Source organism: Marmota flaviventris, chromosome 7, assembly GCF_047511675.1.
Source record: "Marmota flaviventris isolate mMarFla1 chromosome 7, mMarFla1.hap1, whole genome shotgun sequence".
NCBI lineage: Eukaryota > Metazoa > Chordata > Mammalia > Rodentia > Sciuridae > Marmota > Marmota flaviventris.
This window is the reverse complement of record NC_092504.1, coordinates 123,772,830-123,787,949: the sequence shown is the minus strand read 5'-3', so window position 1 is coordinate 123,787,949 and position 15,120 is coordinate 123,772,830. Positions and strand designations below refer to the sequence as shown.

The following is a 15,120-nucleotide window of genomic DNA, read 5'->3' as shown; positions in this document are numbered from 1 at the left end:
TGGAAGGAGCTTGGAGACCTAATCCCCTTCTACTGGAAAGCGGGTTAGGACTAAACCCACATTCTCCAAATCCCAGTCTAGAATTTTCTCTTCTGCATTGATGACCAAATCACCAATGAGTTCTGCATGTTGCATTTTATTTATTTAATCAGATATTATAATGCAACTTTGTAAAATCCATTTTTATGAATCAGGTGAAGCATTAAAATCTCTGGAGGTCTTGCCAGGTGCATGGCAGGCACACACCTATAATCCCATCAACTCAGGAGGCCGAGGTAGGAGGATCATAAACTTGAGGCCAGCCTGAGCAACTTTGTGAAACCCTGTCTCTACATAAAAAAGAAAAAGGGCTGGGGATGTAACTTAGTGGTAAAGTGCCACTGGGTTCAAGCCCCATCACAGAAAAAAAAAAAATCTACTAAAGTTCAAAGTGAGAGAAATATTTCAAGCAATTATGACATTACAAGGCATTAAAGGAAGAGAGAAAAGACAGAAATGGAATCAGAATATAGTAAGAAACAGTAAATACTTATCATGTAAATTCTTCCAAATATCTTACTTAAAGACTACTTTCTCTTCCTGACTTAAGGAAGGCAGGCCATCCCTAGTCATTAAAATGCCAGGTGCTATGGATGCATGTGGGTAAATGCCAGGGCGGGTGCCCTTCTGTTCACTGGCTGGTGACACATCATCTGGCTTAGTAGGCGGCACAGTGGGGCAGAGAGAGAGAGAAAATGCACTGTGCACTCCTGGGCTTGAATTCCTGAGCTGCCACTTGCCAACTCGATGACTTGGAACAAGTTATTAAATCATCCGAGTCTCCATTTAGTCATCTGTAAACTGGATAATTCCCATGTCTCATTGAGTTGTTTCCAGAAGTAAATGCGATAACAGGGTCCTGAGCCTGACAACTCAGTAGATCCTTGATGGCCGACACAGAATGAATCTGTGTCATCCAAAAGGAATGGAAGTGAAAAGATACACACCAGCACCCGATGTTCTATTGTTTACCCACGACTCAGTCCGAATTTAAAAAGAATCTGCTGTATTTGAGAAAGGATTGAAGAGAACACTGTGCTGAAATCTGGGATGGTTTTGTATCTCTGTGTCTGTCTCTGTCTCTTGGTGCTGGGAAGTCTCAATATGCAGGAAAGTGACACATGCACATTAAGACTTATCTTTCAAGCCAACTGTCTTAAAAAGGTCTTTTCTATTTGGCCACAGCAGGCTGAGGGTTCTTGCAGGTGGTACTAAAATGCAAAGCATCATTTATTTAGATTTCAGAAAAGTATATGACATGGTGCTACTTGGATTAGATCGATGGGCAGAGCAGAGAGAGGAAAATGGATCATGAATCAGCCTGGGAACAAGGCAGACAATTCTAAACTCGTTTTTTGATTTAACATCAAATCCCGATATGGCACACCTAATCCTGAAAGGAACCCCGTTTCCCCTCTGCCTACCCAAATAAGCTTGTTTTTGAAGGGGTGCTAATGTTTTTATTATTAGTAGTAGGATATAAATAATAACAAAAAGATTTTTTTAAGGCAAGTTAGAAAAGAATGGGGGTATAGATTTACAAATATAATTGCTGATTTGTTTCCCATCATCTAAACTTCAGGCTCCATCTGAAATAACAAACAGAAGCACCAGTGGCTCCCAACACCATGAAAGAATCCCATGGAGACCCACTTTTCCCTTCACACCCACTCTGGTTGTATTTTTGTTTTTTGGCTTAATACAGAGCAAACATACTGTGACTTCAAAATCATAATAATGCAGAACTGAAGCTTCAAGAAGCCATAAGGAAACGTGCTCTTATATGGTTATCTTAATAACCCTTCTTTATTCAAAGGTAATGGCAAAACATACATAGCTGTAGAGGCAACTCTAATGGGTCTATTTTTAATACAGGACAGCCCCAGGTGCCCTGAAAAACACCCGACTTCAGAAGCTTTCTTCTATTAAGGTAAATCTTGTACAAGTGAGACCACTATATATTAAACAAAGTACATTAAATTATACACAGTCAGTAATTTCTCTCACTGACAACAGGAAAGCTGTTATTTCCTTTGCAAAATTGCCACCAGCAACACCACCGCCCAGGGTGCACTCAGTAATCCATTCATGGCATGAAGGGTGTTTTGTCCCTTCATCTCTCTAGCAGGAGGTGACAGTGGTTGTTACCTTGTCAGTTTAATAAGGATTTGGGGGTTGGTAGTGTAGCTCAGTGGTAGAGCGCTTGCCTAGGATGTTCGAGGCCCTGAGTTCCATCCTCAGCAAAACACACACACACACACTCGGACTCCTGATATCACCACTAAGATAAGTGACCATGTTAGGTCTGGGCTCCTGACCATTCTGTGGCTCTTGGGAAAGTCAGTCTAGAAATACTGGCAGCAACCGTGACCAGGACACCGTGAGGCTCTGTGTTCATTCTGTTTCTCAGCTTCGGTGGCAGCTGTGAGTTTGGGATACCATCTGCCGAAGGCAAATGCCTAGCTAACTGTGCTATTCTGGATTTCTTCACAGTGCATGGTTCTACCACCCTTATCCTACTCTGCTCTTCCTCTGGCTGCATCCCTCTTTCTCCATCAGGCTGAAACCCGGTCCCAAAACCTGACTCTACCAGGGACCCCTCAGGCTCAGACTTCTTCCACCTGAAATGATTCTCCCCTTTGGTACCTCTTCTGCTTGCCTGCCCCCTGGCTTTACTTGGAAGGTACCTGGAAGAGAATTTCATCCCATGAGCAGGTTAGTCAGCCTTCCATTGCTAGGAAAAGCTCACAGTTTCAGAGGCTTTGGTCCCTGTCACTGGGCCCCATTGCTTTGGGCCTGAGACAGTACAGTACATCATGGCAGAGGGCCTGTTCACCTCATGGTTGCCAGGAAGGGGGGGGGGGAGGTAGGGAAAGAGAGAGAGACAGAAAGAGGGATCCCAATATTCTCTTTAAGAGCAAGTTCCCAATGATCTAACTTCTTTCCACTAGGCCCCACCTCTTAAAGGCACCCCCCCACACACAACAGTGCCATGCTGAGGAGCAAGCCTTTAACACATGAGCCTCTGGGGAAGGGGGGTACATTTCAAATCCAGACTACAGCAGTATACACCGCTATCCAAGATACATTGTTGAAATAATGCTGCGTGTTTGCAGCATTTGCCGGGGATTTCTAAGCCTGGCACAGGCTCAGTAAGCCTCATTACTTATGGTCTCTACCAATTGGGAACCTAAGATCATTCTCTGGGCTGACATTTATCTTTGCATTTTCTGTAGAAAGAAGAGGTTTGCTAAGTAAATAAAGAGTAGAAATAATATTTTAATGGCAATGTTTAAACTAGCTGGGAGAAGATTTCTAAGGATCCCATGGCTTTCATTTATATACTAACAACAAATTATCTACCTGGTGGTCTTCTTTCTGGCTTCTTCATTTCTGCACAGCTACTGTCATGCCCCGATTCACCCCTCTTACGGCAAAGCTGAGCAGTCTCCTAAACCAGTGGACTTGGCCTGTCCACTTCCTGTCCCCCTCCTCCTCCTCTGTAGCCCAGCCCTCACTGATGATGCTACCCTAGGACTAGAAGACTCTCCCTGGGCCCCTCTTACCACACCCTCCAACATTCAGCCATCTGCTGCTCCAATGGTCTTCCAAATTTTTCTGTAAATATTCCTGACTCTTTTACCCCAGGACTTTGAGATTCTCAACTCTGTGGCTTCAAGTTCCCTGTTCCCAGCATTGGATTTAGCAGAGTACTGGATAACTGTAGGTCCACAATATCTACCTGAGACCCCTCAGGGCCAGATGTATTTTGGGATTCACAGTTTCTCTGATTTCAAGATGATGATACAGTACATCCAACGTATTTTAGGTAGCATCCAAACAGTACTGGAGCAGCATTCATCAAGGATGTTGATATTTTTCCAACAAAACATATGAATTTCTCCCTTGTTGTAATATATAAATAGCTTTCCATTCTGTTTGGTCACAGAATAGTTTATTCAAAAAGTTTTTTTTAAATTTTTTTCACTTCAGAATTGTGTTACAGGATTAAGGAGCTGTAGTAGGTTTACCATGGCCATTTTATACTGTCCAGACTTTAAATAATACGTTTTTCTTTAAAAGTCTCCATATTGCAGATTTTGGTTAATTCAAACTGGTCTTCTCCACAGTTAGACCAAATTACTGAGGCTTTCCTTACCAGACTGTGTTCAGATTATGAGAATTTCATGATCATAACGCTGCCCTAGCATTTACAAACTTTCCAATTCCAGCTCTATTTCTAAAGCATTTTCACCTTGCTATTAGGAAACAAAAGTCCCCATTGAGTTGCTTATTTTAGCAAAATGTAGATGTGTAGTAATCATTTTGGTTGTCTTCTGCCTAAAGAAGGCTTTGCTCGAGAAGGATAGATTATCCTTAGTAGGGTGGATTTACATTTTTAAAAATCCCAGTTAGGCTGACCTCCTCCCTTCCCACCCCCAGCCAAATAAGAGTTAAACATTTAAGTGTGAATTTATCTAATGTGTAACCTAAGTCTATAAAGTGCTCCACAGGAAAAAAAAAAAAAACCCGAAAAACCTCCACACACAGTTAAACATATACTAGTATCACTCTTCTGAACTTGACCAATAAGCCCTTCTTTAAACACAGCCAAGCCAAACACTACGCAAGTGACGCAGGGCTTGGGCTCATACATACATCATGGGATGCAGGCCGAATGGGTCACAGCACTCTAACAGGCAATTCCTAGGCAGTTATTTTGACATTAGAAAGTCACAATCCATCAACTTAACAGCAGGGCAATAATTTTGGGACCAGGGAGATGGCTATTCAAAATGACACTGTGGGAAGTAAACAGTAGTTCTAAGAGCCCTGTTTGCGAAGGAAGACATAAACTAAGTGGAATTTCTTTCCACCTCTGGAACTAGCTATTATTATGTAATGTGCTCTTGTGTAAGCATGTTATTTCTGGGGGTTGAACTGAAAAGTTGTGCCTGTCAGGCCTAAAGAACATGCAGGTACCTGGACCTGGCTAGATGCATGCAGATGAGAAGAGATGGATCCCCCATGACAACACCTCAATGTGTGTCCAAACATTTCCACTGACCTGTGGTACCCCAAGCCTACATTTTAGAAGATATAAGTTACCTGACTCTGCACACTGCAAATTAATCAATCAATCCTCCAGTGCCCTATGATATGGGCCTCCTTGGGGAGATGGAAAACACCTGAATTTTATCTTGAGGGATCACTGGAGCCAACAACCCCACGGTGAGCTCTTCCTAACCCACATATCCTTGGTCTCCCACTCTGTTCTCCTGGACAAGGATCCTCTTCCACCCTTCGCCAATGCTTCTGAGATTCTGTCAGCAGCTGGATGGAGCGACAGCTGGGAAGTTCCCAGCTACTAGGCTGGTGATGAGACTGGGGTGAGAAGTGGGGAGGGGGTGCGGACTCCAGTGAATGGTCTCCCATGTTCTCATTTCATAATAACCCCGAGAGCACACACATGAGCCCTAAGGGGTGGCCATGCTGCAGATAAAAGGACAGTGCCACTCTTTGCCACTCTTTTTTTTTTTTTTTTAAACTCTGGAAAGGAGAAATGAGAGAGGAAGAATGGGTAAGAAATGCATACCGATGGCTGAAAAAGCAAACAAGAGCTTTGGATGGATACATGTAGATACATGTCTTGGAAGAGAGATGCAATCTGGGTGGTGAAGATTTTCTTGATCAGCTATGTTGCTTCTATGGAAACCAAAGTAGTCTCGGTAGCAGCCCACACCCTGCCAGGGTCACGACTAGCCAGAGTGGGGACTTATGTTCTTAGCACAGTCCTTCCCTATTTTGCTGCTTGCCCGACATGCTGACAGCATGTAAGACAAATTATTTTCAGTTTGTACTTTACTATTTTAAAGAAAAAGAAATTCACTGTATGGACAAAATACCAACAAGTAAGAACAATCACCTCTTAAAGCAAAGATGAATAGGTCATCACTGCCCACATCTTGTTTTAATAAATATTTGTGGCTGTTTAAATGGTGTTTCATGTTCATTTCAAAAACTTCCCTTCATGGAAACAACTAGAACACATTAGCTCAAATATCTGAAAATCCACACATTTCAGAAAAGCTGTTCTTAAGCAACCAATAGAAGAACAAAGTCAATTCTGGTTCCATACCTGGAGCGGATATTCTTCCGTGAAGCACAGACTCACTGGGCAGCAGATCTTTTGAATTGGAGGTGAATGGTGATTGTCTAAATGTGTCTTCTGAAAAGAAAGGGCTGGGGGTAGGGGAGGAGGAGTGAGGTTTAGTAAATTAAGGTTATTTCAGTAAATTAAAGTTATTTAAGACACCCAGAGCATCTGGACCCGAATATATACACATACACACAAAATACTGCACAAGGTGTTGTTTTAAATAATGCTCAAAGATGATGATATTGTATTAAAGACAGCGAAAGACAAGTGCCATCTGTCCATTCTGCCTACTGGCTTTATATTTAGGATGCACAGATTAATCATCACCTTTGAAACACTGTTGAACCCATTGAGGGGGCAACCGAGTGGTCATTTTACTCTTGCTCAATGCTTTCTCAGTATGGTTTGCCCAAATAAAGACCAACTGCCTGGGTCAGAATCAGAAAGACCTTATCTGTTTTTTTTTTTTTTTTTTTTTTCTTTCTTTCTTTCTTTTTCCTCCGTTGTGGAGATGGAATTGCCAGTCCTGGTTCACCCAAAATCTGTCATCTGACCCTGAGGGATTCTGGTCGCCCCAGAAACTGCATCTGCAACCATAACCAGGAACTGGGTTTAGGCTGCAGGAGTGAACCCTGAGAGCAGCGGAGCAACCCTGAGCCCCTACTGCACCAGCTAGACTCAGAAGCAGGACCACCAGACTCCAGCCAGGGCTTTCCCCTCGTACCACAGCCACAGCGAAGGCAAAGGTTTGGATGCTGTTAATGAAGGGGTTCTAACCCAGTCATGGGGTCCACCTTCCATCCCTCTAAAATAAACAGTAAAAAATAAATAAATAAATAAAAAAGTATGGCAATCCCAAGTGAGAATACGGCACCATCCATCAGCGTGCAACCTGGAAAACGGGAAGCCCTATGTACACCCGAGAAAACTGAACCGGAGAACCAGGTGTCCAGGCGGTGGAAGGTCCATGGGGCAGTAACCTAACCCTGGGACGGGAAGAGCAGAAAGCCACCCCACCCTGAGGTTAGGGCGCCAAAAGGAGGGGGTCAACCAAGCCCTGGGACCGGGGTCACCTGGCGAATGGCAGAGGCACGAGGAGCCTGCTCAGGGGAAGGCGGAGCCAGAACTAGAGCCACCGAGAAGCAAGTGCGGCGGGAGGGCCGCGGCTCCTTCTCAAGCCCCACCCCCAAGGCCCACAGGGCCTCTGATTGGCTGAACCTTCCCAGTAGGCGGGGAAACGCCACATCAAGGGATCCGCCCCCTGCAAACCGCAACTTGGAGGAAGAAAGGGACGCCAGAGAGCACACGCCTAGGGCTTTTCAAAACGTGGCACGAGGCTGTGATCACTATTATTGAATATCAAAAGGGGGTTATTAAGATGAAATTGAAAGACTTTTTTTTTTTAAAGTAAAACATACATTGATGGATAATAGTGTTTCCACGTGACTGTTAGGCTAGATTTAATGCAACTGTGCCTGGCATGCTTTTTATTTATATCATAAACACATGACAATTTAAATAGACTAAAAAACTGAACTGGCTAGTCGGGCATAGTGGTGCACACCTGTAATCCCAGCTACTCAGAAAGCTGAGGCAGAAGGATGGCAAGGCCTTTCTGGGCAACTTGGTGAGACCCTGTCTCAAAAAAAAAAAAAAAAAAAGCTGGGGATGTGGTTCAAGGGTACAGTGCACTTGAGTTCAATCCCTTGTGCCACAAAAACAAACAAGTGAATGACAAAAACTGGCTATAGGCTAGGGGTGGGGATAAGGGAAAGGGTAGATTTGTAATTTTATACCAAATACCTTGTAAATTACAAGCTATAGAAACACTTTGAAAGATGAAGCAGCAAACCACTGTGGCTAAGTGCATGCACTGGAGAGTAGGCATGCACTTAGGAGCTGTGTGACATTTGACAAATTACTTAACTTCTCTGAGCTTTCATCTTGTCTACAAAATGGAATGATAATGTATGGGCATCTCACATAGGAACTGGAGGATTAGGGAGGGTACATGCATAGTGTCTGGCAAATAATGAGTGCTCAATAAATGGGGACTATATTGTTTTAACTTGGTTCTCTCTATAGCCCAAAGGGGAGCATAAATGAATCAACTTTTCCACAGAAGTTAAGTAAAAGGGTAAAGTTCCCTTTGTATTAAAGCCATTACAAAATTAATGGAGGAAAGGCCACTCTGATTTTGAAGAGTTGGTTAGGTGCTGGGGGATTCGGCTAATTTTCAATCCTTCCATTAAAAATCTTGCTAAGGATCAAGACCTTCTAAGGAGAAGGGAGGATTGCCAGTTGAACCTAGTGCAACCCTGCTCAATTCCAACATGATTCGCTCTGAAGCTCATACACTAGGTGACAGTGACACCCTGGTGTCTGAGTTTCCAGTCCACATGGGAAACACTGCAGGGGCACAGGGAGAAGGTCAGGCACCAGCCTTTTGCACGATAGTGACTCTGGCAGTAGAAAGTGCCTGGAGTCTGCAGGTTCAGGGGAGCTCATGGACCTGTAGTCCGACTCCCCTTTGGGAACACCAAGAGGGCCAAGAGCCATCTCCAGAAAGGGTGTCTAGAAATAGCAGTGCCACTGAGAAACATGGCACCAGCTTCATTTTTATAGTAATGACTACAGTTGTTACAGTGGCTGCCCTCGGTTTTACAGTAACTGCTCAGCGAGTGCCTATGACACGCCAGGCCCTGGGAACTGCAAGCCAGCAGTGGCCCCTGCAGAAGAGAGGAGAGCTTAGAAGAGAAGGCAGGTAAAGATGATGGGCACGTTGAAAACCAAGCCTAGAAAGAGTGAAGAGGCTGCCATGCTACGTGCAGGGGATAGCTTTCTGGGTTTTGCTATGCGGTGGCCACAGGTGAGCTCTGCATCTTTCAAAGGGTGGATTGACATCCATGTGAGGACCCAACCCTGTTACTGCTGAGCTACTTGGTAGAAATTGAGTTGGAAGGGAGACAGTGACTGAGCAAAGCAACTTTCCAAATAATTTTCTAACCTGGAGGCCACTTCACCCTGTATAGCAAAGAATTCTTCTCCTGCAGGAGGGAGGGTTCCGAATGCACAAATGCACAGACGCAGCAGCACTCCTTTACGGGGGCTGAGAATGAAGAAGCTTCTAGAAATCAAGGCAGCATAAGGTCTTATATAACAGGTTAACAGAGCATCAGTGTCAGGTCCAACATGCCATGGACATGCTCTGCATTTGTACAGGGAGGTGAGGAGCGCAGTGGGCTAGCAGTTTTGAATCAGAAGGATTTGACTGAGTTTGAGGTTCTTATTGGCCACTTAGCTAAGTGAACTTTCTCAAGTCAATAACCTTGCCAGCGGCAGTTTCATCTTTGGAAAAAAGAGGTTCAGAAATTATAGGGGCACTGTGAGCATTCAATGAGGTCTTTAGTGTTATAGTTCTCAATCAACAGTAGCAACTAACACTAAGTATCTAGCATTGCTTTAAAGTGCTGTGTGTGTGTGTGTGTGTATGTATGTGTGTGTTGGACTTAAATTAATCCTCACAAGAACCCAATGGGGGGTGGTAGCTACCATTGTTATTACCCCTATTTTACTGATGAAGAGACTTAGGCACAGAGAAGTTACGTAGTTGCTCTTGCCCCTGAGCTAAGCCAGGATTTGCATCAGGGTAGGTTGGCTTTCCTGGCCAAGAGATCTTGTGTGGTCTCTTAATACCGAGGGAATTTTGGACAATATGGATCTGTGGATCCTTCTTGGAATGGATAAAGCAAAAGGAAGGAAGAGGCAGGAGGGATGAAGGATGTAGGAGCCTAGGAAGTTGAAGGCAGTCATTTGCAGTTGAGAAACAGAGCAAGTGAAAACAATTTTAGTCACTAGTTCTCTCTAAAATAATATATGCCCCCATTTTCTAAAACCTCTGCAACCCACGGGCCTGGCCAGTTTGCAATTTTGAACAGTCCCCACGATCTGTACCCACTGCTTTTGAGGGCAAGCTGAACTCTCTTAACCCTGGTTGAAAAAGGCAGGGTATTGAGGCCATTAGGTGTTTATAAACTGCCACTTTAGCACCAATATGAAGTCCGTGGTGGCATCATGGCCGTGCACACAGCACTATAGTAACCTTTTAGCTGTGCAGACCAGCACTGCTTTGCAGGAGGGCGAAAGGGATGGATAAGTGAACTGGGAGCCTGCCCTGTAGCATGCGCTTGCTGAATGGATCAGTTCTCCTGTACCATCGGTCATCTTAACTCTGACCATGTACTGAGAGGACAGGACACTGAGAAGTGCAGCTTGGGACTAAGAAGGTAGGTTGAAGAATATGGAGACACTCTCCCAGGCATGCTTTTTCTTCTGCTGAGCCTCGCAGTGGGTGGACAGTGGAGAAGACACTGGCTCTCAGAGGACACCTGGCTTTGCAGTGGACGCAGCACCCCGGAAGGCTATGCTGAGGCTGTTCAGTGACTGTCACTGTTGGGAGAGGGTGGCGGGGACAGAAGTTCCAGGAGGTGCTTGATGCAGGATAAACCAGAGCTGCATCTTCCCCAGAGGGAAATGAAGCAGTTTGCCATGCACACTCGGCACGTCTGCACAGGCCTTCACCTGGGAACCTGTTACAGATGACTCCAGACAAGGGGCCAGGTGGGACTGTCATGTGGCCCTGGACCTCTGACTCTCCCTACCCAAACTTTTGTCATTTCATTTGTCTATCAGAAGGTAAGCTAAGGAAGTGAAAAAAAAGGAAAAACTGTGAAAAAGAAAAGAAACTGATTTCTAGTTAATATCTTTGGTAAAAAGGTGGTAGGAGAGAATGCTGAAACTAATAACTCTCGGGAGAGGGGATCGTCACTTACTCTGTTGAATAATCTCCATCTACCAGGACATACTCCCGTGTGGCTAGGGACACAGACAGGCTACCTGGAGGACTGAGCTTCATTTAAATATTCTACAAGGATTCAATAGTGGTATCTGGCAGTTGTGGGTTTGGACTGGACCAGTCCAACTGCTCTGCTTCTTTTTCCTGTGTTTCATTACTTAAAAAAGATGTCTTACGAAACTTCTATCTATTTGAGTTTCTTTTCTGGATAAAAGTGAACCAGATGTTGACAGTGATCCGCCCCCCCCCCCCCCCCCGGCCCCCAGTGGTTGTTCTTGTTTTCTGTAAAAAATCTAAAGGGCAAGATGCAATGGGGCGATGCTGTCATTGAGACTGGACAATTTCAGGCCTAAGATGGTACAGGCTGTGGGGTCAACAGCTCAGGGCTGCAAAAAGAAAGATTTACAATAAATAATAAAACAGTCCATAAAAGATTATGGCTCTAAATAGTGATACATTTTGCTAAGTGCCGATTGTGGCACAAATATTTCCACCTTTAACATCGAGGGCCAGCAGGGAGCTCCCCTTCACGCAGAGCAGAGAGCCTGGCTCCTTAATGCGTCCTCATGCGTCACCACTGAGATCAGAACGTTTCGGGAATTCTCACTCTGACGGCAAGAACCAAAACCAAACAAAAAGAAAAAGAACAAGAAGGTGGGGGCAGCGTGTAAGAGAAAGTTTAGAAAATAAAATTAGGCTTAGATGACACATAGTTTTAAAGGAGCAACATAAAAGAAACTTTTTTTTTTTCCTTTTAAAGGACAGCAATACTAATTATCAGCACTGAACTTGGGAAAATCAAGGAGAAAAAAAGAAAGTTCAACAAGAAAGACTGCTCCAGAATGAGTTTTTACTCCGGACTCACAAGGACCTCGGTAGATCAGGGTGAATAAAACTTTATTAAACATAAGAGACAAACTTTCCCTTAGTGATACCTGACTTCTATCTGCACACAGATGGCTTTAATGAATGGGGGGAAAGTGTATTTTTGAGTAAAAATACTTGATCATCTGTTTACCTATGTTCATATGATATGAAAGGGCTTCCAGATTTCTTCCAAGAGCTAGGTATAAAATATGTCCAAAAGAATTGCGTTAATTTTCCTTTTGTTTGTTTTATTTCAAGGAAAATTTAAGAACAAGTTCTCTGACTTGGATGTGTCTGATATCCTGGAGGAAAGCTTGGTGGGAGCTCAGGTCTGCTCTCTCTAGCAGCCACACGCCCAGATGGCTGTCTGTGCTTCCCTGTGAATAGGGCCTCCTCCTCTCCACTAAGCCCCAGTTACCAACTCAAGACACTGTGGTTCTAGATTTTGATATTGACATACCCTATTATTTTGTAAGAACTGAAATATCATACATTGAATTGGTATTTTAAAAACAGCTCTGCTGGTGTGATGGCTCACGCCTGTAATCCCAGGTACTCTGTAGGCTGAGGCAGGAGGATATAACAAGTTGGAAGCCATCCTGGATGATTTAGTGAGACCCTGTCACAAAATAAAATTTTAAAAGGGCTGGGGGGAGCCCAATAGTAGGGTGCTTGTCTATCATGTGTGAATCCCTGAGTTCAATCCTTAACACTGCAAAGCAACAAAAGCAACACACACACACACACACACACACACACACTCCTCTCTGAGTCACTTAGACATTGTGACACACCCCAAGAGTAGCATCCTGCATTGACATTCTGAAGTGAGAGGAGGCTGTAGCTGAGACAGTGATCTTCCATGTTCCCAGAAGTCACAAGAAGAAGCAGGCAATGGATCAAAGTTATTCCAAGAATAAATCTTACACTAGTTCAAAGACTTTCTGAATGTGGGGAACACGGATGCGTCCAAATTAAAAAGGATACAGGTACCCTCCATATCGCATCTCCACGTCTACATTCTGAAGCTAAAGGAAATGAGAACCGGAAACGTTGTCTTTGAACAAAAACTAGAGCTTGCTAACAACAAAAGATTATAGTCTTTGCTGAAGAACAGAACGGTTGTTTGCTTTTTTTTTTTTTTAACTTCTTAAACTTATCAAGTGAGCAAGATGAGATTGTTTGAAATGAGTAGAGGAAGTACTTGGGTTAGTTATGACTATCTTCTCCACACTTCCAAAAGAAACTCCCCAGGAAGCTAGAGTAGCAAGCCTGGAAAAAGGCTCACAATTGAAAGAAAAAACCTTGTCACACTGTTGGCTTTTCATTTATAAAATGACATTACAGGCTGACTATCCCTTTTCTGAATCCTTGGGACCAGGAGGCTGTTTTGGAACATCTGTATGTACATAATGAGAGATCCTGGGGACAGAAGCCCAGTCTGAGCAGGACATTTGTTTGAATCATGTCTATGTCATACACTTGAAGGTAAGTGCACACAATACTTTATAGTGCTCTTGTGTTTCACTGAGACCTGTCACGTGAGTCCCCGCGTGAAACTTTCGACTTGGGGCATTGTGTCAATGCTTGGAAAGTTTTGGACTTGGGAACATTTCAAATTTCAGATTTTTGGATTAGGGATATTCAATTCATATTTCATTTTCAACATAATTTTCATGACTGATATAATTTTCTTCATTCTTAGTGCTGATTTTATTTTTCTTAAACATTACTCAACTAATGTATTAGTTAAAAAAACCTAGAATGTTTTTTCTCTTTTTATATATGTTTAAAAATATGTGTTTAATATTTCTTTTTATCCACGTGTGTTTCGCCGCATATCGCTGATGGTATTCGAAGTTAGAAAGGTAATCTAAAATGAAAGAAAACACAGTTTTGATGGTATTCATGGACCCTGCCCTTCCCTTTTCAATATGCCTCTTCCTGAATGATTTCATTTATTTATTTATTGTAATAAAAAGAACCCTGGCTGGCAGGTCTGGGAATGTTGGGGAAAAGAGGACCCAAGATTAAAAACGAGTGTGAGCTCTTGCCCTGAAGATAACCCTGGCTATCCGAGACAGAAAATTCCTTATTCAAACTTAAAAGGAGCATAAGAGAGACCTCCGATGACCCCAGTGGGCTGGGCCTGGAAACCCAGCCATCGATCATGTTGGGCTACACATTTCAAAGAAAGAGGTTCTGTAATGAGTCAAACTTGAATTAATCTCATACATTGGCAAGCGTCCGCTGGGACATTTATCTACAAATTGAGGCTGCCACCGCAAATCCAGGGCTTTCTAAACTGGGCCTTTGGGCAGAGGGGAACCAAGGTCACGCCATCGGTCACTCCCCACAGGCACCAGGGTGGTTTCTTCTTTTGTTTTTTTGGAGGGACCAGCAAGCTCAGAAGTGCTTCCTTCTCCTCCTGTTCCCCTGTCGGGCTGGGCACCTCGATGATTTAAAGCTAAAGGTGGTGTTAATTTTGTAAGGTATAAAATGGTATTGTGGAAAATAGTCTTTTTTTTTTTTTTTTTAAGAGAGACATACCAAAGAACCTGGAGTGAGTATATATATCTGGGAGGTGATTTAGAATGCTGGGGTGGCAGAGCCTGGCATGTGTGAGGCCTGGGGTCCATGCCCAGCACCACAGGCAAAAAAAAAAAAAATTATATATATTAGTTGCATGACAAATGTTGATAATTATTCAATCAAGGAAATGGAGAGATGGAGGCTTATTATTTTGTTCTTTCACTATGCTTTGAAAATTTTCATAGTAATGAAAGACCAATAGCAAGAACTGAAGAAAACTGATGTAATGAATATTTCTTACATTATGGTAAGACAACAATAATGAATGATAGCAAAAGAAAAAAACACAAAGAAACAAATACAAATGACCAAAATGCTCAACATCCTTAGGATCAATAAATTAAAAGGTTTTAGCCATAATATATGATTTTAATCTCCTCATTGGTTAAAATTTGTTTGTTTGTTTTTTTGGTCAGACTTTTGAAATTCTGCCTCTCCCTCCATCGTTCCCGCTCATTGGTAGAATTTTATATTCAGTCCTTTTGGAAGTCAGTTTGACAATCATAGCAAAAGACTGAAAGGCTGGAATGGTTTTTCTGAGCCACTTTATCCTAGCAACAAGCTGGGGGAGGGAGAGTCCTTGACCTCCAGCAACAGGGGACTCAAA

The 15,120-nt window shown here is 43.3% G+C and overlaps 1 protein-coding gene across 9 annotated transcripts in view; it reads right to left on the bottom strand.

Moving 5' to 3' along the window:
- Positions 1–15,120, bottom strand: part of Znf827 (zinc finger protein 827) — a 163,261-nt gene that overhangs the window by 53,079 nt on the left and 95,062 nt on the right. For all 9 annotated transcript variants that reach the window (XM_071614640.1, XM_071614641.1, XM_071614643.1 and 6 more), the window contains exon 8: positions 6,179–6,282. In XM_071614640.1, coding sequence (XP_071470741.1) covers positions 6,179–6,282 — 104 coding nt within the window. The remainder of the gene's footprint in view (positions 1–6,178; positions 6,283–15,120) is intronic.